General features: G+C 50.1%; 1 protein-coding gene across 6 annotated transcripts; it reads right to left on the bottom strand.

Annotated features, from left to right (window-relative positions):
- Positions 1–21,951, bottom strand: sema6dl (sema domain, transmembrane domain (TM), and cytoplasmic domain, (semaphorin) 6D, like). 6 transcript variants are annotated; one of them, XM_060070715.1, is made up of 20 exons: positions 21,715–21,950; positions 15,156–15,331; positions 14,548–14,659; positions 13,512–13,572; positions 13,219–13,281; positions 12,961–13,062; positions 12,763–12,853; positions 12,427–12,546; positions 11,957–12,045; positions 10,660–10,877; positions 10,408–10,539; positions 9,514–9,669; positions 8,878–9,051; positions 7,576–7,716; positions 7,114–7,191; positions 6,889–6,947; positions 6,167–6,223; positions 5,337–5,522; positions 3,983–4,224; positions 1–3,887 (listed from the first exon to the last, which is right to left on the bottom strand). In XM_060070715.1, exons 2-20 carry the CDS (start codon positions 15,280–15,282, stop codon positions 2,760–2,762), a joined length of 3,336 nt encoding a protein of 1,111 aa, XP_059926698.1. In that variant the 5' UTR covers positions 15,283–15,331; positions 21,715–21,950; the 3' UTR covers positions 1–2,759. The 6 variants fall into 6 exon arrangements, with proteins under 6 accessions (XP_059926698.1, XP_059926699.1, XP_059926701.1 ...); XM_060070716.1 differs by lacking the exon at positions 21,715–21,950 and adding an exon at positions 21,092–21,371; XM_060070718.1 differs by lacking the exon at positions 5,337–5,522 and having other exon boundaries at positions 21,715–21,951.
- Between the last annotated feature and the right edge of the window lie 2,463 nt (positions 21,952–24,414).

Below are 24,414 nucleotides of genomic sequence, written 5' to 3'. Positions count from 1 at the left end.
TACTGTGCAGTAATATTTTATTTCAACTCTACATGCCGTGTTAAAAAAATAATAATAAATCAACCCAAAAAAAATGTATCATGAAACAAAGACCAATATTATTTACACATTCACAGTACAACTTTACAATATATCTACACGCTGAAATACTCTGGAGAACATATGTACACCTGGCCTTGCAGCGAGTGTGTTGCAAAGTATTTGAAGGAGAGTACACGTGGACCAAATCCGGTACGTCTCCACATACAGAGAGCTCACACGGACACACGAAGGCTTTGGTCGCGACCGAAAGTTGGAGTTCATATAGCGATGTAGTAGGCAGTGGAGCACAGCCGGTATGTTTGGGTGTATTTCTTGGTACATAGTTGTTCCGCGTGTTTATGTCAGAGTATGTGTGTGTTAGTGCATGTCCTTAGAACTATATGAGTGTGTGTGTGTGTGTGTGTGTGTGTGTGTGTGTGTGTGTGTGTGTGTGTGTGTGTGTGTGTGTGTGTGTGTGTGTGTGTGTGTGTGTGTGTGTGTGTGTGTGTGTGTGTGTAAAAGAGAGAGGGAGCCCAAACACTGTTATGATGAAACAAAACCAAAAAAAAAAAATCATAAATACAATCATCACTTGTAAACAAAACGTGGCTTTGGGCTCAAACAGGCATGTACATCACTCGAAAGGGTAAAGTTACCACCCATAAGATGTAGTCATTGCTAATCGAACGCAACCCCTCCTGTGTGTGTCGTACTGTGTTGAGCGGACCGCTCAAGATATACTGTGAGGGGGCGGGCGACGCCTAACCCACACCACATCCCCGTTTCCAGGGGAATACATTCGCTGCTTGGCACATCGACACTAATTAACACCTTGCCTTTCATGATTTAGCAGCTTTCACCTCCTTTCCACCTATCTTTGAAATGCGATTGACTGCAAATTATATTTTGCTCCCCGCATTTGCCCCCAAACAAGGCGTGGGTTCTTCAAAAACACATTTTGTTCCAATTTGATAAGAATTTGCACCCCCCCCCCCCCCCACTACATAACAATAATATACTGCAGACCAATTGACATTGCCAATATTACATAGTGGAGATTGATCATTCGTTGAATAAGGCACACAATGCACAGATTCAGGGCCTCACCTAAAAATATTTATGCTCCTATTTATAAGTAGTATGTACAGGGTATCGTCATTACCAGCATGACTTTAGGACACATTGGTAATAATGGTGTTGATTGTACATTGGCCACTCAATGGGTCTGTTGTTGGGTGGGGTTTTTCGGTTGGGTCCCTTCACCTGGGCAAAGGCTTACAGAACCAGTAGGGCAAGCTTACAGAACCAAGGTCATTTCAGACGAGCCCCATGTTTCGTATAGGATTAATGCGTCACACTGTTCCCAAGTCTTTTTAAATTGCACACACGGGTTCATCTCAGATTTTCCGAAACAGAAAACAATATTAAAGCAGGCCCACCCTTCTGTGAAGGGACTTGATGTCTCTGTGAGCAGCGTTTCCCCCCCCCCCACCCCCCCAATAATACCGTTTGCTACATAAAGAAAGACATCCATATCAGAGGGCAGTAGACGTTATGGTGACAGCTCAAGTCTCCTACATGGGAGCGAGGCGTCTCCTGTGGGGGGGGGAAACTATTCACGTCTAACAGTGCATTAGTGCTGCGCTTACACAGCCAAACAGGTAGATCAAGACCGACATCTGTGTAAATGTAGCCCAAAATTTACACTACACTTCCGAAAGCATTCTGATCCACACAGAACTAGTCAGGGATAAATGAACCATTGGAAATGGATGTGAGACGAAAAATACAGCTTCGTATTAACCATTAACCATTAACAGTGAGATTGAAGTTTTGGGTAATCGAGACGAACCCCCCCGCCCCACACTCTGAAGTTGGAAATGGGCTCAGATAGTAGTTTCTTTAACAATGGAAACTCAATGACAATTGCTCATGTTGATGATGTGATTGGATGAAGACACAACACAGCTTCTGTGTGAAGTACCACTCTAGCCAGCAGGTGGGGGGTTGCTGCGTGTCTGTGCTGTCGAGACACTGAGCCACTATTGAACAGATACACACACACACACACACAGACACACACACTCAAGCCCAATCATGGGCATTCACCGTCGATTGTTGTATCCCGCCAGAATTCACGATTAAAGTGGATCCGCGTCTCCCACGTGCGGCCACCGAGCCAGAATACTTCTTCGCTCGGCCACGCTATTAATCAGTCATTTGAACCACGCACGGCCGAATTAACACGCTCCCTTATTCACTTCACATTAGTGGGAAGACAGTGCTCAGAGATTATGACAAATTGGACCCATTCTTCAAGTACTGCTCTGTGTTTTGAAACGACGTACCGAAAATACATGGGTCGCGCAGCGAACCCAAAGCCGGCGCCGTCAACCCTTTGTCATCTCAGAGGGGAACAGGGCGCTTGAAGCCGGGGGGGGAGGCCACAGATTCCCTTTCCCTCTGCTTGTCGTGGGCCGGGGCTACTGCTGGCGAGGGAGGCGGGCGAGGGGAACGAACGAGACCCAACGAGAATCTTTGGCCACCCGTGCAATGTCTTCCCCCCCCCCCCCGGTGTCGTTTGGTGATTGTGCAGTGTTCCGTGTTGGGGAACACGCAGTGGCGCACAATCCCACGCTGGGACCCACCTTATCCCGTCCTATGGCGCCATGGCCATCGGGACCCCCCCCTAGCTCAGAGCGTCCAGGAGCTCACTCACCGCAAGGCGTCCCCCGTCTTCAATAGCTGAACTTGTTGACCACCCGCATCTGAGGAGTTTGGGGGGGGAACCCGTTGGGCTTGGGGGGCACGTCGGGCTTGAGCGACGGAGTCCGTTTGACGCCGGTGCGCGGGAGCGAGCCGTAGCCGCTGTAGCTGCTCTGCCGCGAGAGGGAGGGCGGGTGCGGCGAGTGCATGCCCGCCGCCATGGCTCCGCCGTGGGAGTCCATCCTGGAGGGGGGCGTCGGGGGCATGTAGCCCCCGCCTCGGTTCATGCTGTGCTGGCGGCTCATAGACACGCCCATAGTTACCCCGTTGGGCGAGGTGGACAGCGATTGCCGGTGGGAGGCGCTCCGGTGGAGGTGGTACCCCCGCGCCTGCCTCTCCAGCGTGCCGCCCATGCTCAGGCTGCCCGTGGGGCTGGAGGGCATGGGCACGTCCACCCGCTTGGTGGGGCTGTGTCGGGGCAGGGAGGAGGAGGGGGAGTAGAGGGAGGCCTCCCTGCTGGGCACCTTGGGCGGCACCTCCGTCAGCGCCTCCATGGGCTCCAGCATGAGGTGCGGCCGGGGCCGCGGGCCCGAGCCCTCCTGGAGGAGGCCCTTGGGGTTGGCCCCGGCCTCGTTGAGGTGCTTCAAGAGGTCGTTGAGCGTGTTGCGGGCGTCCACCGACCGCTTCTGCTCCTTCCGGCTCCCCTTGGCCTCCGGGTTCTTCGCCTTCTTGTCGGAGAGGCAGGGGGGCGCCCCGTCGGCGCGGTCGTCGTCGGGGTGCTCGTGCGTGGCGTTGGGCAGCACCACGGCGCTGGGGATGTGGGAGTGGCCCAGGGGCGGGTGGGGGTGGTGGGGGTTGGCGGTGGGGGGAGGCGGGGGAGACGAGGGGAGGAGCTGCGAGCTCTTGGCGGCCGGGTTGGACTCCTTCCGGGAGCCGCCGACCTTGGCGCTGGCCCGCTCCCACTGGTTCTTGACGGGCTGCAGGCCCTTCTGCTGGAGCACCGGCGTGGACTCGGGCGTGGGGAGGGCGGCCAGCTCGGGGGGCTGGCAGCCATCGCACAGGATCATGGTCTTGACGTCGCCGCGGGGCGAGGTGAGGTCCTTGCCGTTGCTCAGCAGGTTGGTGTACATCTTGGGAGAATCCATGTCGGGGTGGTATTCCTGAAACATAATTCAATGAGCAAATCGAACCCAAAGCAATGTTTGGGTAAACAACAGTGACAGCATCGTATCTCTGTCTCCGACGGTGGCTGTACCTTCACAGGGCTGTCAAAGAGGCCGTTGAGTTTGGCAAAGCTCCCGGTGGAGTCGGAGCAGGGCGGCACGGCCTCTGCGTCTTTGCGGACACGTCGGGGCTTGTGGAGTACCGAGTCCCGGTAGCAGAACACCACCAGGCCGGCCAGCAGAGCTCCGAGTAGGAAGGCGGCGAACACGCAGGTGATAAGGATGTTCATATGGACCATCTGATTGGCCTCACTCGCCTGGATGTCCCAAATGCCTGGAAACCCCGACAGAGAATGGGTTAAAAACGCACAGTGGGGCCGATGAAAGCGGCTCTCTAGCCCAGCCTTTGTTCAACCGTAGAAGGGTGCATGTTTGTGCATGTAGAAGTCAATCATGCATGAGTGGCTGTTACTACAACGCCCATTCCCAACACGCCAAGAAAGTGATTAAGCAAGATCCATGTACCGATTCCTATTCCTCTTAAGACGAGTCAAGGAAGAAAGTTGGCAACATTCAGGCCAAAAAGTGTTAGGTGCCGACATCCAGATCACCAGCTCTACAGGAGAAGTCGATCTGTTAGTTTAGGAGGGATGGAATCAAAATGGTGTCTTGATCCAGTTTCCATTAGAAGATATTTTTTTTTGGGATTTGTTTAAATCGGTATACAAAAACAAAGAGAGGTTAGTGATGCATTTCCATCAGGGAATGAAAACCAAAGATTTCCCGAGGTGTGAAGACATTTGTGGTTATTAGTGGAGGTTTTGTGAGTAACCACAGACATGGAACAGTTAGTTAACTAAGTGTTAGTCATCCGTGCAGTCAGCAGAGCGATGCGGTTCAGCGGAGATGGTGAATGATCTACCACCCTGGGCTAAAGCGCAACTGCGGCCAAGGCTTGACAGTCTATTTGGGCAGAAGCTGATGCCAAATCAAAGCAGAAGGAAGAAGGAACTCTTTAAGTTTTATCTTTTTAAAATCTACTGATAAGAATGACTGGTAGAGTCAATAGAAGGAAACAAAGAAAGAAAAAGAGGAAGGCTATTGTTTGGATAAAATTGATTCAAAGAATAAAAGAACAAAGATGAACATACAGGTGAAAGAGTAACATAACAGAAAATTTTAATAATTTATTCTATTAACAAAAACAGGTCAAAATGAAATTGGCCGTAACTAGATGGAAAAAACCCTTATAGCTGCCAATGTGCCTGCAACTGTATGTGTTGAACATAGTCTGGAACAGATCCAGAAGGTTTATATAACTGAACAGATAGGCGTTTATATGAGAGTAATGTGTAACTGTTGTGGATATGTGTCTTCATAAAAGCAGTACTTTGGCAGCTATCCTACTGGGTTCCATGTGGCAGCTTCCACTCTGCATGGCCTTACCCTCATGCCCCCCTGGGACAGAGTCTAAAGAATGGGAGGTGGCCGGGTCATCCTGCAGCACATGGCCTGAGCCAAACGCGTCTGGATCAGGCCCAGAACCGGGACTCTGAGTGGGAATGAGTACTGGGGGGAGTATGGGCCCACTGGGCAGGCCAGCAGTGACTGGTGCGGATGAAAAGTCCATGTCTGTGGTGACAAACAAATTGTTAACAAACGGTGCACACATGTCGGGAAAACACGGTTATCATTCCCCGTTAGTAAGCACGGTCATCACTCTTTGAGGGGTTAGTGGCCTATACGATGGCTTTCCATGAACCAATGTTACTTTTCAGACGCCAACGGGTCACATTTAACATTACACAAGGATTTGAACTTTTGACATTGACAAATCAGGGGGAGGGGAAGAGGGAGAGGAGGGGGAAGGGGGGGGGGGGGGGGTGCTCAGATGGGAAGGATCAAGAGGAGCACATCTTGGAGGTAAAGGAAGGCGTCGGTACACCACAGCGATGCTGATGAGTTTGTTGTGAAGGGCACTGGTGAGGTTCATGCAGGAAGAAGAAAGTAGAGGAGCAGGAAGTGGTGAGTGAGGCGTGGTGCGCGAGATCGGTGCGGCGAACAGAGCACTGATTCTATGCTGTGGTGGTGTGGCCCCGGGGGGGGGGGAGAGGGGCTGTTGAAGATGATGAGAATGATGATCAAAGGAGGAAGATGACAAAGTTTCTCAGAAAGGGATTTGTTTGAGGAGGATGAGTCGGGAGGAGAGGAGCGACGCGGGGTTGGAGATGCTGAACTCAGAGAGGGAAACCATTTGAGTAAAAGATCAAACTAACCAGAGGTCGGGTCGCCAAATGATTTGTAACCTGGCGCTGACGTAGAAGGCAAAAATGCTACAAAGAATTCAAAAAAGGACAAGAAATCAGTAATGAATTCAGGGGTTCAAAAGTAAAATAGGTGGGGGAGAAAAAGTAAAAGAAAGTAAAGAGTGCATTTCATAGGGCGGAGCAGTAAGGCAGCAAAGCACTCGCTGGCGGTGCCTCTGGTTCTGTCCGGCACTGAGGGTTCAGCCTGGTAGTGGGGGTAGGGGGCGGGGGGGTCAGCTTCAGCTGGTACAGAGGAAGGGACCCAGGGGGAACCAAAAGTCCACCCTGCATGTTGGTTTGTTTTTTTGTTTGTGGGGGGCCTCTAGCGTTTGTACCAGCTGAGCCTGGGCCCTCTGAGGTCCTCTTGGGCCACATTAGTCACAGGTGGCCATGGAACCGAGCATATGCTGAATGTGTTTGTTAATACAGAGAGAGTGACGCAAGAGGGGGGGGGGGGGGGGGGGGGGGGACGTTACTGGACGGGTTACTGGTGTGGAGTGCGTGGGTTCATGGTGTGTGAGGATGGTTTCTGTCTGCGTGTGGATGTGGATGTGTGTCCAAGTGAGTGTGTGTGTGTGTGTGTGTGTGTGTGTGTGTGTGTGTGTGTGTGTGTGTGTGTGTGTGTGTGTGTGTGTGCCTGTATAAGAGTGTGTGTGGTAGCAGATGGAAAGACATGGTGATGAAAGCCTCACCATGACAGTCTCCTAGCTGAGCGGTGTCTCCGAACTCCACATCTTGCTCATATCCAGTCCTAAGAGAGGCCCAGAGAAAGAGATTGGGGGGGGGGGGGGGAAGAGGAGAAGAATCGAGCATTAAAAAAACGGCCAAACCGCTGGCTGGTATGTTATTGATAGGTTGGACCTCTTGGAGCCAGTGTAGTGTAATACGAACTCCACGATCGGCCCCGAGACACTTACAGAACGCCTGGCTGGATCTTCTCACAGGCGCCATGGCTCTTCCAGCCACAGTAGGGGTCCCGCAACGCTATGCAAGACCTGTGGACACACACACACACACACACACACACACACACACACACACACACACACACACACACACACACACACACACACACACACACACACACACACACACACACACACACACACACACACACACACACACACACACACACACACACACTCTATGAGCTGGTGGGACACACTATTGAACTCAGTTTGCTCAGCTAAACATTAACCAGGTTTAAGAGGGCTAAAGATTAATTTGTATCATTGCCTTTGCTTTTATGAGCTCTGTGGGAGGAAAAATTAAACCAAAGAGGAACCGACCGATGCTGGTCCCACCAGGCCCTCCGTGCCCCCCGCAGCCCCTCTGGCCCTGAGGCTGCTGTCTGAGGTTCAGGTGTGCTTCTCACTCACTTGTGGCAGGAGGTGTGGCGCTCGCAGCGGCTCAGCGGGATGCGGATGACGCAGCTGGAGAACGCCACGTACAGGCTGTGGGTGTCGGCGTCTACGTGCAGCGAAAGCACCCGCTTGTCATCCTCGTGACTGGACAGGCATCTAGGAACCAGGGAGGGAGGGATATCGTTTAGAGTCAAGAGTCCGAAAGAGATAAGAGAGAGATAAGAGAGATAAAGATATTGACAAAGGGAGAAGGAGGTTTATGAGAGAGAGAGAAACAGTGAAAGGAACTTGATCAGCGGTCGCTTTCGATAAGTATGACCGTCATAATTGGCGGATCCAATCGGACATTGAGTGCAGAGAATATCCATGCCGCGCTTCTTCGCCCCTTTAACAGGCCTGAAACGTCTTGACACGCTCTCGACATGCACCACACACACAAACAAATCCAGCCAACACACACACACACACACACACACACACACACACACACACACACACACACACACACACACACACACACACACACACACACACACACACACACACACACACACACACACACACACACACACACACACACACACACACACACGATGCAACGCCAGGAAGTACCACTTTAGTTCATAGTTAGCAGTTGCTGATCCAATACAAGTAAAGGGAAGTGGACGGTAAAAGGAGATCACTGTGAACACGACCAAGAGAGATTGCTGCAGAGCCATGACCATGTTTAACCGGCTAACTTGATATTAAGCCATTGGCCAATGTTTTCCATATTTGTAGACACATCTGTTCTCCGCCAATATTTACAATATTTTAGGATGACCATTTCCCTGCCTCAAAACAAAACATTGGCAAAATGTGGCCTGGATCTGAGGATATACTGTAGAGGCATTCATTATGCATTCACCTCAGCTGGAACTGTATGAATGAAAATGTGGTTCGGTAATGCAGCAAGTAAGCACAGGAAGAAACGAAAGCTTGTAAGCCGCATCACTAATATTACAGGATTATTCCCAAAATCCCAGATGATTGTCTCATGCGACAATCTCAGAATTACATTAACATATGATCAGCTCTAATAGAAATAACGGGCCGCTGGAGAAAGAGGGAAAGAGAGAGAGAGAGAAAAGGGACAGACAAAGAAAGAAAAGGATGAACAGAGATAGAACAAAATGTGACAGAGAGAGCGGGAGCGGGAGGGACAGAGAAAGAGGTCATCGGGGAACCCAAACGAAAGGAAAGCAAACGGAGGATATATAATGAGGAAATAAAGGAGAGCAAGACAGAGCGAGGACGAGGGTGAGGTCATGTCCCTACTTGGCCTTGTTGAACACATCTATCTCCTCCAGGAGCAGGCTGTCGTTGAGGGAGGCCGAGGTCGTCTTGGCCAGCACCTTGAGGACCACCCCAGCCTCCGAGCCGATGAACACCACGGTGTAGTTCTGGTGGGGTCCCGCCGCCGTGTCCACCGCCAGCGCCGTCAGCCGGTACCTTCACACACACACACACACACACACACACAAACACACACGTACGAGTCAGTCACGGCAGATGGCGGTGCATGCAAAATAGGCCAGTCAATTTGAATACGTCAGTTCCGTCAGCCCTCAGGCGGCCCGGGGTCGGACTTCATTAACCTACTGCGGGGATGTTTTCTGGGGTTTCAGCGCCACGACTACCCTGATCGCTCCAATTACATTTTTGTGCGTGGGCTGACGATGATGATTTGAGGGAAACTTTGCTTCACCTCACTGCCCCAGGTGTACTCATTAGGACTTATTGGATCATACTTAGGCCCAATCCCATTTCTACCCCTTACCCCTTCAAAACAAGGGGGAGGGGTAAGGGGAAGGGGTAAGGGGTAGAAATGGGATTGGGCCTTAATGTGAAGATGATCAGAGTGAGGTGTACGAAGGGGAGCCACGTGACGATGTCCTCTCTCTCTGATGTTACCTGACGCGCGTCTTGGTGAACCAGGGCTCGTCTCGTATGGAGGGCACCGGCGTGTCCATCAGAGGGTGGGACTTGATGAACTGCAGCGTTTCGTCTGGGAACTCGATGGAGCTCTTGAAGGACTCTGCCGGACCCTGGCCCGCACAGCACCCGGGCCTAAGATTTAAAGGTTGACACACACACACACACACACACACACACACACACACACACACACACACACACACACACACACACACACACACACACACACACACACACACACACACACACACACACACACACAGAGAGGGCAAAGGGTCAAACAGAAAGTATATAATACTAGCACTCAGGGAAGGATGAAGCCTCCTGAAAGGCCTAGAGAGAGATGCTTGGGAGAAGGGATTGTGAGCGTGTATGTGCGCATATTGTTTGGGGAGCAGGTGCTTTTAAAGATCACAAAAAGGCCCCAAATGGAATCATAAAATATACATATGCACGTTATCCGAGCCATGAATGATTTACAAGAGCAATGAGCAGCATCATAGACTTCGTGGCGAGGACGTCATTCAGGACTACCCATGTAACCGTATGGGCTCCAGTATGAACAGGTTCAAAACGCAAGCTGTCTAATTATGGCCGGTAAATTATTTAACGATAAGCAGCTGGCATTTACGTGAGCTAATAACCAGATCAGGGGTCTGCCCAATAACAAAATAGGTCTGATTTCACCGGGGTTAAACTGAACAGAGAGACGGTACGGTCGAGCGGCCATCCAAATCAGACCGAAGAACCCATTCACCGAGGCCTTCATCTTCAAGTGGGACTTTTGACCTTTTTCTCGGCTATATTTACAAAAATGTTGCCGTGTCGACTAGTGTCGAAAGCCTACACCAAAAAAGCGGCGAGCATTACCTGGGCTTGGGTAGCTTCTCCTCGGGGAAGGGGGTCCACACGGAGTCGGGGGTCTTCTGCTCCTTGAAGCGCCCCTGGAACACCTTCTCGATGTCGCCCATGGAGAAGGCGCACACCGCCGAACCCGGGATGCTGCACAGGGAGTGCCACAACAACCGGCCCGGTTACACCCTGCCCTCTCATCTCCTGCCGTTGTATTTCACCCTGGGCCTAGAACCAGAGTCCAACCCCACGCTGTATAGGCCGGCTCACCTGTTCATCTGCGTGGTGAACACGCCCACCACGGACGGCACACCGTCGATGTGGATGATGTCGGTGACCGACTGGAGCACGTCGAAGTAGAAGAAGGACTCGCCCGGGACGGAGCAGTTGAGGCGCGCCTTGGCGAACGACGTCCAGTGCTTCTCCAGCACCCGCTGGGAGCCACCCACGTCGTTCTTGCAGATCCGCGCCACCCGGGAGTACACGGCCTGGCGGGTCGGATGGGGAGACAGGAAGAGGGGGGACGGAGAGGGGGAAAACAAGAGGCAGAGGAGCGTCACTAAAAACACTTCGACGCTGTAAATAATGCATGTCTTCACCATGCAACACACACACACACACACACACACACACACACACACACACACACACACACACACACACACACACACACACACACACACACACACACACACACACACACACACACACACACACACACACACACACACACACTAAACTTTCCACTTTTGAGTTCACATGCTTTGATTGGAGCAGATGTATGTAATTCGCCAGTCTGTCCGGCAGTGCAGTGACTGTGCAGCAGAGATCAGCTGTGTGTGTGTGTGTGTGTGCGTGCGTATTGTCTCTCTGGGCAAACAATCGCACAGAGTTTTCGGAGGCTCGAGTGCAGACGAGGCCGCCAGTGAAGCGGCCTGCTACGACAGCTTCAATAATTCAGCAGTTCAAACTTCCATCAGACGCCAGGTGTTAACCCGCAGCATTAGCATCACTACATTATTTATTAAGCCAGCGGCTGGCGTGGAGCGCGCGCTTCCAGGAGCCGCTGCAGACCGCACACAACCCCCCCCCCCCCCCCAATCTGGTCCAAACGGAAGTTGCCGCCAAACACAGCACTCCCTAATTCCCTCTGCCAAACACAGAACACCCTAATTCCCTCGGCGGGCATGGACGTGCGTGCATGTCTGTGTTTGACCTGGTGAACGCATGTTTGAGACAGAGGGAGAGAGAGAGACCGAGACCGAGACCGACAGAAAGCGAGAGCACACCCCCGAGAAATAAAGCCGCTCCCAGCATAATAGTTACACAGGGGCAGAACATCAACCGGAGAATATCGCCCTTGGAGTTGACTCATGTAGCCTAACACGAAATAAGCACGCACTAGTGGACCGCTGCCGCTGGGGATCTCCACCGGGACCCCTGCAACGCTACAAAATGCTCACGCTGGCGGAATGGAAAAACTAGTCTGTTTTCAAGATGTACATTTGTGTGTTGGGGGGGGGGGGGGGGGGGGGGGGGGGGGATAACTCCAGGCGGACGCCCTTACCTTGCCCAGGCTGTTGTGCTCCACCGCGATCTCCCGGTAGAAGAAGTAGACGTAGTTGCCGTACTCCACTGCATGGAGGAAATGGGGTTCTGGGAGAAAGAGAGAGGAACGCAGTCGGAAGTGGGGTTTATTTATTTACTTACTTATTTATTTTGCAGCGTCACCGTCGCGGCACACGCTTCAATATTTCAGGGGGTTTATTTTTTGTCACTTATATATTTATTTAGTCCTCCCCCCGGAGGCGGGAGGTGAATGACTCAGAGTGTGACCTAGATCGCCTGGTGGGGAGAAGCAGACCGCTCCCCAAGGGCCAACGCTCCCAGCTATCCATTCCTCTCCCAAATCCACATCCAGCCCTACCGCCAGCCACACACTTCCGTGGATGCATCGCATGCAGGTGTGTCAGAGGCCTACGCCTACCAAAAACATCTACTTTTTAAACGAGATCCGATCCCCTTCTCTCCTCTTACCTTTAAGCCACTTGGAATCGTATTTGATGGTGCGCAGGGCCGAGCCGTCCCCCATGCTGCGGTAGATGACAGCGTCGCTGGCCTGGAAGTCGGCCACGGTGGCAGAGTACAGCTTCCCGTCTGAGAGAACACCGCGCGACACCGGGATCAGATAGCGCATTACACTACTCTCTGCTGTCGCGCCCCCACGCTCCACACTATATGATAAAAGGCCCTAATCTATTGGGGCTGGTGAGGCGGAGTCGCATTCAATGAGGATAGAGGCGATAATGAGGCCGCAGATGTCGACATTATGAGGCTCTCTGAGTCAAGCGTCTGCCGATGTGTTTTTCTTACCGGCGAAAAGTGCAACATTGGTCTGTTTGGAGTCAAAGGGACAACGTGCCAGTCCGCTTATCTCTTCTCCGTCAAACTCCAGGTTGTCCAGCTGGTTGGGCCAGAGAAACAAAAGACTCAGATAACCGGTACGGGTGAGAACCGCTTAAACGCACGCGCGCACACGCAAACACACATACAGTTGTATGGATGACTCACCCTGTAGTACCGGCACATGGGGTTAAAGCCGTTGGTCCCGCAGATGAAGACAAGGTCATCGTTCCGGGGAACCAGAACTTTAATAAAGTTATGGCACTCGTCCTTAAAAAGAAAAAAAAAAAGACATTAGAACACCCACACAAAAGACCAGGGAGAGTCTATCTCACATATCTTATTTTATTTGAACGTTGTCTTCCAGCCCAGTATCAGCTGGGTAAATGTTGAGTTTGAGAAGTGAGTGAATGGCCCGCTGCTCACTCTGTGTTTCCCTTTGACAGCGCACATCTCTCGGTCTGCTGGGCCCGATCGCCATGTTAGCTTCTGGAAAGATCCACAAAAGCAGCGCGTGTTAAGACACCCAAAGTAGGGTTTGACCAGAAACATCACACACGCAAACTGGACGACGGACATGCTCGCACAGGAACACATTCACAGACACATACCACATTCACACATGCACTTCCACAAATATAAATCCCTCTTGCTGTAACCCACACATAATGACCTCATCCCACACACAAAACAATTTCTCTGGTGTGCGTGTGTCTCACCCTGTACGGAATGATCTCATTCCTATAGGACTCTCTGAGGCTCACAAGGTACACCTGGTCTCTGTGGGCAGACAAAACAAATACAGTTGAATGACCCGCCCATATCAACATCCCTCGCGTGGCACAATTAATACCATGACCTCATGCGAGATATATACAAATCCAATAGCCGCCTCGGCCCAGCTTTTATGTGACACTGTTCGAGAGTAAGTATGTGAAAGCAATTACGCTGTTAAACAAATATTTTACACCTGCTGCTTTTAATTGAGAACCTAAACGAGAGGGGAAAAAAAGGGAAATAGTCTCCTTTTTTGCTACCTTCATTACACCACACTGAAAGCCTGACGGTCGTAATGTTGTCTGCACCGGTGGAGGACAGTATATTCCTGACAATTTCAGCAGGAAAATACAAATCACAGAAGGCTGCGTTTGCAGCACGGGGCGTCCGTTTACTGTTGATTACCGAGGCCGAGTCACGGTGTTGGATTTTATAACCTGGCCTTTCAGGAGTGATTTCCCATCAGGGTCTCTTTGCTAGCCGCCTCACTTTTAATCCAAATCCTCGTAAAGACACACCAGAACACCACGCTGAGACAGGACACCAGGAAAGCCCTGACTTTGCATCGGGTGTCGTCCTGATCGATACCACCAAAATACATCAGACTTGGAGGAGGAGGAGGGGGGTGGGTTGTGGACGCCACAGATCTAATATCACTAAAGAGCGCCCCCACTCCTGTTGCGATACCTGCCAAGGAGTGAGTAGGCAGACATCAAGAAATGAGCAGAGATGTGAGAGAAAGAGGGAGGGGGAAGGGGGGGGGGGGTTGGCAGGGGTGTGTGAGAGAGGAAGTGAATGGTGGACTTTGAGTGTGTGTAACGTTGTGTTTCTATGTGTGTTTGTTCACACCGAGTTGTGAGTGTATGCGTTTCCACGTGTGGGTGGGTGGCGACTGGTATGTGTGTGCGTGTGATGTTATGCGTGCGTGTTAAGTGTATTTGTTTCTCAGTTTGAGAGTAAGAGGAGGTTTTTTTTTACCTGCCAGCGATGAACAAGGTATCCTGTATCTTGGTCATCAGTTGAAAGTCGAGGCGATGCTGCGACTCGTTTCCAGAGGGCCTGCCTCTGAAAACAGGGTACTGCCTCGAAACTGGAAAAAACACACACATACACACACAGTGAATACGATGTATTACTGATTAAAACTCTACAAGTGTTATAGCGGAGGCAGAGTCAACAGTAGTAATACCAATCCTCAACCAACACCCAGGTGTCATTTTTAACGCTTCTGTAAATAGCCGTGGTACAATGTAGTCTAGCGAGAACTAAAAGCCAAATCAGTGCTTCTTCTCCCACAACAATTTTGTGTTATTCCTTACTTGCACTTGAAATATTCTTAATTCATTTCGACACAGTAATCTGCAAATGTCTGTAACCCTGAAATTAAAAAGGTTTCGGATTTTTTTTTTGTCAACAGGACAAACAGCTGTTCCCCTAACAGCCCACACTTTGTTGTGAACCTAGGTTTATTGATACGTTAGAGAGAGTGTGTGTGTGTGTGTGTGTGTGTGTGTGTGTGTGTGTGTGTGTGTGTGTGTGTGTGTGTGTGTGTGTGTGTGCGCGCGCGCGCGTGCGTGTGCACTCACAGTGGGCGTCGACCACATCGAGGGGTGTGTTGTCCTCCGGGAAGCTGACAGCGAGGACGGTGTGTGAGGCGGTCAGGAGCAGAAGTAGCAGCAGCTCACAGAGCGCAGGCAGTACTCTCCGGCCCATGGCTCCTGGTACCACCGCACTTCCTGGTTTACACTGCTGGAGATGTTACCTGGAGAGCACACACACACAAACACACACACTGATGACCCGACTCTCAACCGCGTGTTTACGTACCCGGTCGATGCTCGCAACTCTAACCTTACGACAAGCATGTGCATATCCGACCCCAACTCAAAACATTGGCTCCAACAGCAGATACAGCCCACCTCCCTACAGAGAGGTCTGCAGAGCAGATCCCCCCCCACACACACACACACACACACACACACACACACACACACACACACACTCACACCGTGTGTGTTATGCTGACTGGGCTTGGCATCTCCCCTCCAACCCTCTACAGCATCTGCTGTCTGAGGCAAGGTCGGCCAACGGTCCAATCGGGTGTGGAGGTGGGGGGGCTCGGTTTGGCGTTGCACGGGGAGGAAGTGAGCTCTGTCAGGTCCAGGGCAGCCCCGCCGCCACCACACATCTGCTCAACGATCGCTCGCAGCGGGCCGCGTTCAATAACAATCAGCAGCTTGTGCGACTTCATCAGTGTCACCATCAGAGTGCCTGTTATTGTGGTGGCCTGGGCTGACTTCTATTAGCAGCTTATTGCGTCGGTGTTACGGCTACATGTTACGCGTGGCGCCGCCCAGGTTAGCGGCGGTGCAGCGATCGATGGATCCAGGTGCTGTGGGGATCTGCTGCGTGACCTTTTTTTAAGGGCGTGTTTAAATCAATGCTGGGTTCCATGTGTGAAACCATCCTATTCCTTTATCTTTTTGGGCCATATTTTGTGGTTTCATTCACATCAAATATATTCAGTGAATTTGGGGTACATACTTTAAGATTGCTATCCGGATTTTGTTGCATGTGGATTTCCAACTACAAAGTACCATGGGCCTAATGTCATTGACTTGGATATAAGGTGATCTCCCAGTAGTAATATAACTAATTACTTCATGTGTAGAAATACTGGAAGGCCCCTGAACCAGTGGCTGTACTGAAAACCAGTCACCAGCATGAATCATTACCCCTCCCAACGACTATTCTGCAAGTACTTAATTTCTTGTGTATTTTGACGATACACCAAAGTCTGTGCACATTAATGAATGATGTACAGTCAAATATTTACACAGCAAACAAATTATTGATGCCAACAAAGCCTGAACGGATATAAACAATTAACCGAAGAAGCCACAAACAGCCGTCGGGACAAATTAGCCCCAAAGAACAGTGGGATGGACAGAAACACACACGCATTATTCACACATAGTAACACACAACCCGGGGCGGAGAGGAGGCCTAATCACCTTTTCCTATGTACTAATGAAAGAATTGCTCTCACAAAACGCAAAAGCGCACAGCAATATCGACGCGCTTTTCAATTAGACCCGGGGCACACCTGCTACCGCGCGGTCCGCGAGCCCCGCCTGCCACTCCATTAGAGCCCTGATTGATCTGCACAGGAAGCACGCCACATCGGGCAGCTGAGCAGCCGGCACAAAAGGACATCTATGGATTACCCCGGGGGCTGTATCCCCCCCCCCCCTCATTTTCCAACAGTGTCCAGTGTTATTCATTCGAGGGGTTGTTTACGCAACAAAAAGGCTAATGACAGCATCGCGCTTGCTGCTAATGTATGGAGATGTGCGTTTCTAACCGCAGCACCGCCGACGGACACTGGCGTGACTCTGCAGCCACGATGTGTCACCGCCTTGATAAAACGACGGGGATTCGTCTGCGGTGTCTCATTACGGCTATTCAGCCCTGCCTGGTACACGGCGAGTGCGATGAAAGAGCAATCTCATTATGGGCCTGGGTGATGCAAGGCCCGGGCAAGACTGCACTTCACTCCAATTAGTCCACTTATTCGAGAAATTAAGGGTTTTGACGTTTCGACAAGCACAAAGATGCTTAGCGCTGCGTAAAAGGTCACCTACCCCCCTGACTATAATTTCTACCTTCGAGGAGGTAGCAGGGAGACGCGGCGCCCTCATTTCGATATAAATGATCGTATGGTCGACGGCGGCGACCCACACGCTTTCCACATGGACTCCCAGATCGATTCAGAAGGGCAACCGTTAGCAACCCAATCTAAACCATAAGTGATGAGCCTGCTCTGCACCAGGAACAGTGAGAGAGCCGGGGACAGAGAGAGCGGGAGACAGAAAATAATACAGAGGAAAGTTTCGACAAAAGCAGGAGAACAAACTTGACCTCCCGCTGAGTCAAGAGGCACCTAACAATGCGCCTGCAGGGTTAAAACTACGACTACGAATTCCTGCATCTCCGATCGATCCCCGGGACACAAACCCAAACCACACACACACAAAGGAAAAAGATAAAAGAAAAGTGAAAGCATAAAAAAACCACAAGGAAGAAAATAAAACAGGCCCCCCATTTTAATTCCGCACGGTTATCATACAGCCTCCGGGCTGTGCTTACAGACACACCTTGGCTCTATTCATGGCTAATTCATCTCCCAGGCTGGTAGGATTTTAGCAACCTGCTTCACATCATTCCCTCTTAGAAAGATAAGTCCACATGCGCACGCACACACCAAAAACTTTTTTCTTGACTTGTCTCTAGCTGCACAATTTAAGAAAAACGCTCCTTTCAGGGGCAGAGCTGGAGCTGCGATATCCCATGATCCTTGCTTGGCTATCGTAATACGGTGGGGCCGTCCCTCAGAAACTCTAATGCAAAACAGAAACGGGAGACATTCACAGGTCAGCGAGCTAAAATTACTACCCAATCTCCAGTGAGCCGTATTTTTTTCTATTGACTATTCCTATAGAGTTCCGTGGTTCCTGCCCTCCAGTGTGTGCGTGTGGGTTTGTGTCTGCGCGTGCGTATTGTGCATGCGTGTGTGAGTGTATAGGCCTAAACAAGCCTGGAGACGCTGGGCTTGTCACGCAACAACGGCATTGCCTGGTCCACGCTCCTCCCGGCCTCTGTTATTACAGGCTTTTCAGTGTCCTGCAATCACGCACTCTCTCCGCTGATGTTGTTGGCACCCATCCAGGGACTCAAACCAAAAGAGGAGGAGGAGTCCGGTAACTCCAGGGAATATCCATTGCTTTTCGTAGGGGAGAAGGGGGTTGTGTTCTTAACAGATACCCTTCGGATCAGCGAAGGAGGAGGATTATGGGAGTCGACAGGCAAGGCAAGACTCAGCATATAACTCTTTTGTTTTCCTGTGTAGCCGATGGCCCCCTGTCCTCTGGCCCTTTCCTTGGTTCCTGGACCAGGAAGTAAACCAACAAGGATTGAGGCCAATAAAAAGGAGGGAGGCACAGGGAAAGGGGGGGGGGGGGGGGGGGGGGGGATAGTGGTAATACTCAGGGATGTCCTAACACGCGTGGGGGATGTGATTGGTGGGTGTAATCCCAGTGGACCACCGACACCCTCCTACCCCACATCACCTCAGGCCAAGTCCTCAGTCACCTGGCACCGCACAGAGCAGCAAACTTACAGCACAGGAAATCAGATCAGAGCCGAGTTCGGTTTCAGGGCCGTCATTCGTCCCACAAGCTCACGGGCAGTGGCGCCAAACACGTTGTACTTTGCGCACGAGTGCTTTTATATTGTTTTACAAAAGGGCTTCCGAGTTCTACTCAAGAATCTTTTGGGTTTTTTGCCACCTTGAGAAATTTCAAGGAAATCGAGATGCCACAAAGAGTCAGCCGGGCGGTGGCGGCACACAGACACACACACACACGCACGCACACATACACACACACACAAAAATGATTACAACCGCTTTTTCTCCCACTTCAATAATGACTCCCAAAAACGACTCACTGTTTACCCACGGCGTACTACTGAGCAAGGGCCAGGCTGGACTTGTTGCTTCGGAGATTTGACACAGGATATGCCACCTTTAAAAAAAATACTAATAAACTCCCCTTTTTGCTGCTTTCTTCCCTGCCTTGGCGAGAGGAGGAAAGGGTGTGCTCAGCAGTAGTTGGGCTGTAGTGAAAACACAATGGAGGCTGAGCTGCAGGTGTGACTGATAAACAAAGGGGCTTTGGATAAGCGCAACACAATAGCTCCCCACCCCAAACAGCAGCCATCAGTGAGCCCGGTCTCGGGAGAATCCAGAGTTTAGCGTTACGGCTCCCAGAAGGTTAAATAAAAGGGGGGGGTTTGAAAGGCTACCAAAAACCCTCGTGGATTGGAAGAGATGAATAAGACGAGAAAAGGCAAATTATACACAGGGATGGAGGGGTTTCCCTCACCCCTCCTAAAGGCACCCATGGGTTAACGCTGATCAATGGAGGGGCTTTTTGCACCACTGGTTCCGGGGTTACAGCTGGCTATTGTGGGGGGTTAACGGTGATCGTTCTGGTCAGTGGATTTGACCGCATGACCAGGCAGAGTGAGCTACATAGCCCACCTGGACCGTCCGCCAACACACAGCTGGATCTGATTCCATACCTGGTCTGCGCGACCAGCATCAAGCTCTATAGATTTGCAGTCATTATAATGTTTTTTTATTTTCATAAACCACATTAACCTCTGTATAATTATCAATTATAGATCCAATTACTATTTGTAGGCTATGGGGTTGTTGGTGTTTTTTGTAGCATTCAAATCCTCATGAATATTTAAAACTGAATTGAAAAAAGGACTGGATCACTGTCCATTTTATTAAAAGCAAAAACCTTTGTATTGGTCGTTTTTTTTTTTTATTGGCACTGTGACAGCAACGTGGAACATCAGCTTTAAGCGCTGACACTCCTCAGTACCAAACAAATAAACTCCCATTTCAGCTATGCCTCTCCTTTCCAGTCTTGACTTGTCAACAAAAATAAAAAGGATGGTATTTTCTTTGCTGGAATATTTTTCAAGTTTTGTGACACGATTTCACTGACAGAGTGCGTGGGTTATATTGGGTCCCCTTTGCAAACTGAATCCACGCAGTAGGCTACTCGGATGCTAATGTTCGCATTGTCCGGACTGGGTGGACAGCCATTCAAGATCGACCCGTGGTAAATCTTTTCAAACCTTTTAGTCCACATGTTGGTCCAATACAAAGGACAACAAAGAGGAGAGGGACAGTGGTGCAGGGACAACAGTGATGGGGAGGGATGCGTTGAATTGCTTTCACTGGTAATAAATGCACAAGGCTGGGCTACACGGGAAAAAAAACGAACCCGTGCTGTTGAATCTCTAAAAGGGTACCCTTCAAATTGAAACTAGTACAGTACTATCTATACACTATATTCGATTGGCATACTTTGTATGTCCAACCTAACCTAGTTCAAAACAATACAATTAGCCCGTCTGTCCTAGTCGACCTTCATATTGGAGTGGAATACATGCACCATGGGGGATTTGTGAAATGTATGAAAGAAAGTGTAATGTTTTTTATATCGTTTATTTTCTAGGCTATTATAGCATAAAATAGCCTATTTGAGAAAACTTTTGGGTAGCGTTTGGGTTGGTTATACACAGCGGTGCAGTTCACGACCGTACAAAGTGAATAACATGGTTAAAGGGAGATTTTAGTGGAAGATCTGGTAGACAGCCCCCGCCAGACATTCCGAATCGGTGCTTGCCATATGATTACAGTAAGGCGTATGTGCCAAACTGTACTCGAAAACTCGCAATCTTATTCTAGCCTAATATATTCGCCCGTCCCCCAAAGGGGGTCGATTCAAAAGTGCCGTAATTGCCTCGTAGAAGAAATAACAAAACCCCGTACGCCTGTAATCTTTAACAGCCTACCGATTTACGCAAGGCATTAAACTTGATTGATGAACAAAACAACCATATAATGTAGTTACAATTAGCCTACATGGAGAAGACCTACCTTGAGTATCCAAAATTACTCATGTATGGGAAAATCCAATCGAATGTTGTATTCCTTTTGTAATCCATTTAAGAACAAAAACAGTGAGTGTGTAAAATCCCTTCAGGTTGGCGCTCCATTTGGGACCCACTTGCCTTTTTTCCTCAGTAGCGCAAACAATTTAATTCCGATCGCCAGATAGATGGATACATTCTCACTCTATGTGGCTCTGTCCGTCCGCGGGCCCTGTTCACTGCTGACTGATCTTCAAAGCTCTACGACGATCAAATAGCGGTGCGTACAGCCCCCTCCCCGAACACCATCCCCCTACTAGTACTTTACTATTAACTTTGGAAACCAGAGGGAAACGTAAACATTAACCGTGTGCTTGAGAACAAAGCTGCACAATTTCACCCATTTAACCCCGGCATATATTTTCAGTTATTTAACACTGAACGCATTCACATACACTCTTCCACTGTGTATGCAAGAGAACATGTAGAGACGGTATTGTTTAGGAACTGCAGCCATCACTTTTGCAGGGAAGCGTGGAACCGAGAAATCAAGCACTGTACCATTTACTATTCTTAACTGCGCGGTAACTGTATTACTTTTGCAGCGCGAACGGCTGATGCAAAACTCACCTCATTTGTACTCGTATGTTGTTGTGTTTCTGTATTCCAAAATACTGCACGCAACGAAGCAAGTTCCTTCGGAAAGCGCTCTCCTTCTATGAGAGAAAAAACAAATGCTTGGCAAACGGTGTAATTCGATCCAGGCTGAGTCAATCCATCAGGAGGGAGCTCTACAGCCTACCAATAAGCCGCGGTCTTCTCCCAGTCCCTCCCCCAACCAGTTCACCCCTCTCTCTCCCTCTATCCCTGTCTCGCTCTTCCAAACTGTGACTGCCTCCCCTCTCTCGTGCGCTTTCTTTCAGAGATCCTGTGGAGAAAATCAAAACAGCCCCCACCACTCCTCGGTGACCCTTTTTTGCACCCCCCCAGCCCTCCCCACCCCAGTTACTCACAAAAACCCATCCCCCTCTCCTAAGTCAGCAGAGCGCCGAGTTAAAACCATTCCACCAGAAGAGTTGCTGTTGAAAGCCTGTTCAGCAAAATACTTATTTACTGGATTGCATTGTATCCTATCGCTTTCACTTTTTTTTTTTCAAAATCAGTGTTGCAGACCTATTGCCCTACCAAAAGGGATTCAAAGTTACTTTTTTGAATTATATTTAATGGAAAATATTTTTTCCCCCTTTGTTTTAGTTTAGAATAAAATGCCCTGGGTTATTTACAAATAGGATGCAGTAAGGTGACTACATGGTTATTTATGTAACTAGAATTAGCAACTTTATGGGCTTGGAATGAAAGCTGTCATCTCTATCAGCCAGGTCATGCAAGGGAGATTTGCAGGGACAATAGTGGTCCATTTGCAACCTATTAGAGTAGCGAGTTAACAGATGTGTGTGAATCTGTTAAACATCGTAGCAAGCACACCCTCCTTACACCCTCCCCCCCCCCCCCCCCCCCACCCCTCCATTATGAGCTGTGGAAGTGCGATCTGCATGTCAATATGTCCACAGGAAATACTAGTTTGCTCTGCTGATCTACTTAATCCTGCGTTGGCATTCAACAAGCCCCCTGTTTTCAGCCCTCCATATCTTTGAGCTCATCATGGCATAGGAGACCTACATTTCCCTAACACATAGACATGGTAATTTGACGGATAAAATCGTCTCAGTTCATTGGTTGCATGTGTGTGGCACTGTTTCATTTAACTGAACCTTAATTCATCATCTGTGATTGTTCAAAGTCTGTCTTTCTGTCTGTCTAACTGACTGACAGTCTGTCTGCCTCTCCTATTGGACACCGGGTCCAGGGAGTACTGAATCAGCGTGAGCGTCCGTCACGGCAGGAGGTGACGTAGACGGATAGGTGGATGCGTCCAGGCGAACAGGGTTTAAGTGCCTGCTGTATGGGTATGGGGTGGGTGGATCTGTGGAGAGGCTAGGTGTTGCATGGTGGGGGGGAGAGTGTGTGGGGGGGGGGGGGCTAGTGTATTGACTTGCCTCACCCTTCTGTGCATTGACAGCTTTATTTCAGCACGGTACGTGAGGCCATCCCGACAGGGCTAAATGTATTTTTATTGCACCGCCGCTGCTGCCTTTGTCTTCGGCATGTTGGTATTGTTTTATATTAAAGCCGTATGAGCGGTAATGTGAACTGGAATTAACCCTAAGGGAATTTTAATAGTCTGGATTTAGGAAATGAAGAAGAGGCAACACATTGATAAGTCGGTCTCTAAATCCCCCGTTTTTAATGAGACTCTCTGTTGACAGGGAATTGTGGCTTTCCTTATCTAACGGTCAATTATCACAATTCTGTGTCTTTTGCATAGTTCCCATAATCATTTGCACATATTTCCCAAAGGTCCGTATTTCCCACCATTTTGAGAAACTTTTGAGCTAATTTTCCAAACTATAGAGCCTTACACTTGTATATCCAGCTGTGCAAATACACACATAGACACATACTGTGTATCACCAGCAGGGAAGCTGATGATTTTGTTTTTAGGAGTCTTACTGACACCGGTCGAGTGTATAAAATGATGGCAAAAACAACTACAAACAAGATCAGCGCTGGAGAGGCGATATGCAGGTGAAGGGCGGGGCGACGGCCAGGGGGAGGGGACAGGGTGGGGGTTGTGCTGCGGGCGCAGAGCCACACGTGCATCGGATCCTGATGGGGGCCGAGGGCCCGCGGCAGAGCGGAGCTGTCTCCTCCCTGGGGAGCCACGCATAGTGCCGGCTGACCCTGAGGGAGGTGCGTGGTCATGTGGATGTGAGAGGGGATGATACAGGGGCGGCTCGGCCTTTAGTCACAGCCTGACCGCTGGGACGTCCGTGTCCGCTCCCTAATTTACTGCCTGAATCGCCACCACAGATGGCTGTGGGTCCTACAATAGAGGGAGGAGGAGGGGATGGAGCCTGGAGCTTCCGTCAGCGGGACAGAACAAGCGAGAGGCTTTGCTATTGTCCTGCTGTGTCACCATTTGCATGATACGAGGAGAGGACGTCGCAAAAAAGCCCCACCTGAGATAAATACCAAGGCGCCAGGTGTTACACTTCTCCCCTTGGACCTATTGGTCTAGAAATATGCAATGGCAAAAAAAAACACATTTATATCCATTCCAACCTCCATCCAATGACAGCGGTGGACAGGGTGGAAGGGTGTCCGACGGGGGCAGCGTGTCTTTATTGTTTTACGTCAATAATGCCATGATAAAGACAAATCACAACAACAGGCTTGTGGGTGTGCAGAGCTTAGCGAAGGCGACGGGTG

The sequence above is a fragment of the Gadus macrocephalus genome, chromosome 14 (genome assembly GCF_031168955.1).
Source record: "Gadus macrocephalus chromosome 14, ASM3116895v1".
NCBI classification, from domain to species: Eukaryota; Metazoa; Chordata; class Actinopteri; order Gadiformes; family Gadidae; genus Gadus; species Gadus macrocephalus.
Note: the sequence above shows the minus strand (reverse complement) of the source record. Positions and strands in the feature narration are given on the sequence as shown.

Excerpts from the sequence above, each read along its gene's own strand:
- sema6dl (XM_060070715.1), bottom strand. The coding sequence starts at position 15,282 with ATGGGCCGGAGAGTACTGCCTGCGCTCTGTGAGCTGCTGCTACTTCTG. Across the intron at positions 12,046-12,426 it reads CGATTCCAAGTGGCTTAAAG|AACCCCATTTCCTCCATGCA; the intron begins GTAAGAGGAGAG and ends TCTTTCTCCCAG. Across the intron at positions 10,878-11,956 it reads AGCACAACAGCCTGGGCAAG|GCCGTGTACTCCCGGGTGGC; the intron begins GTAAGGGCGTCC and ends CCGACCCGCCAG.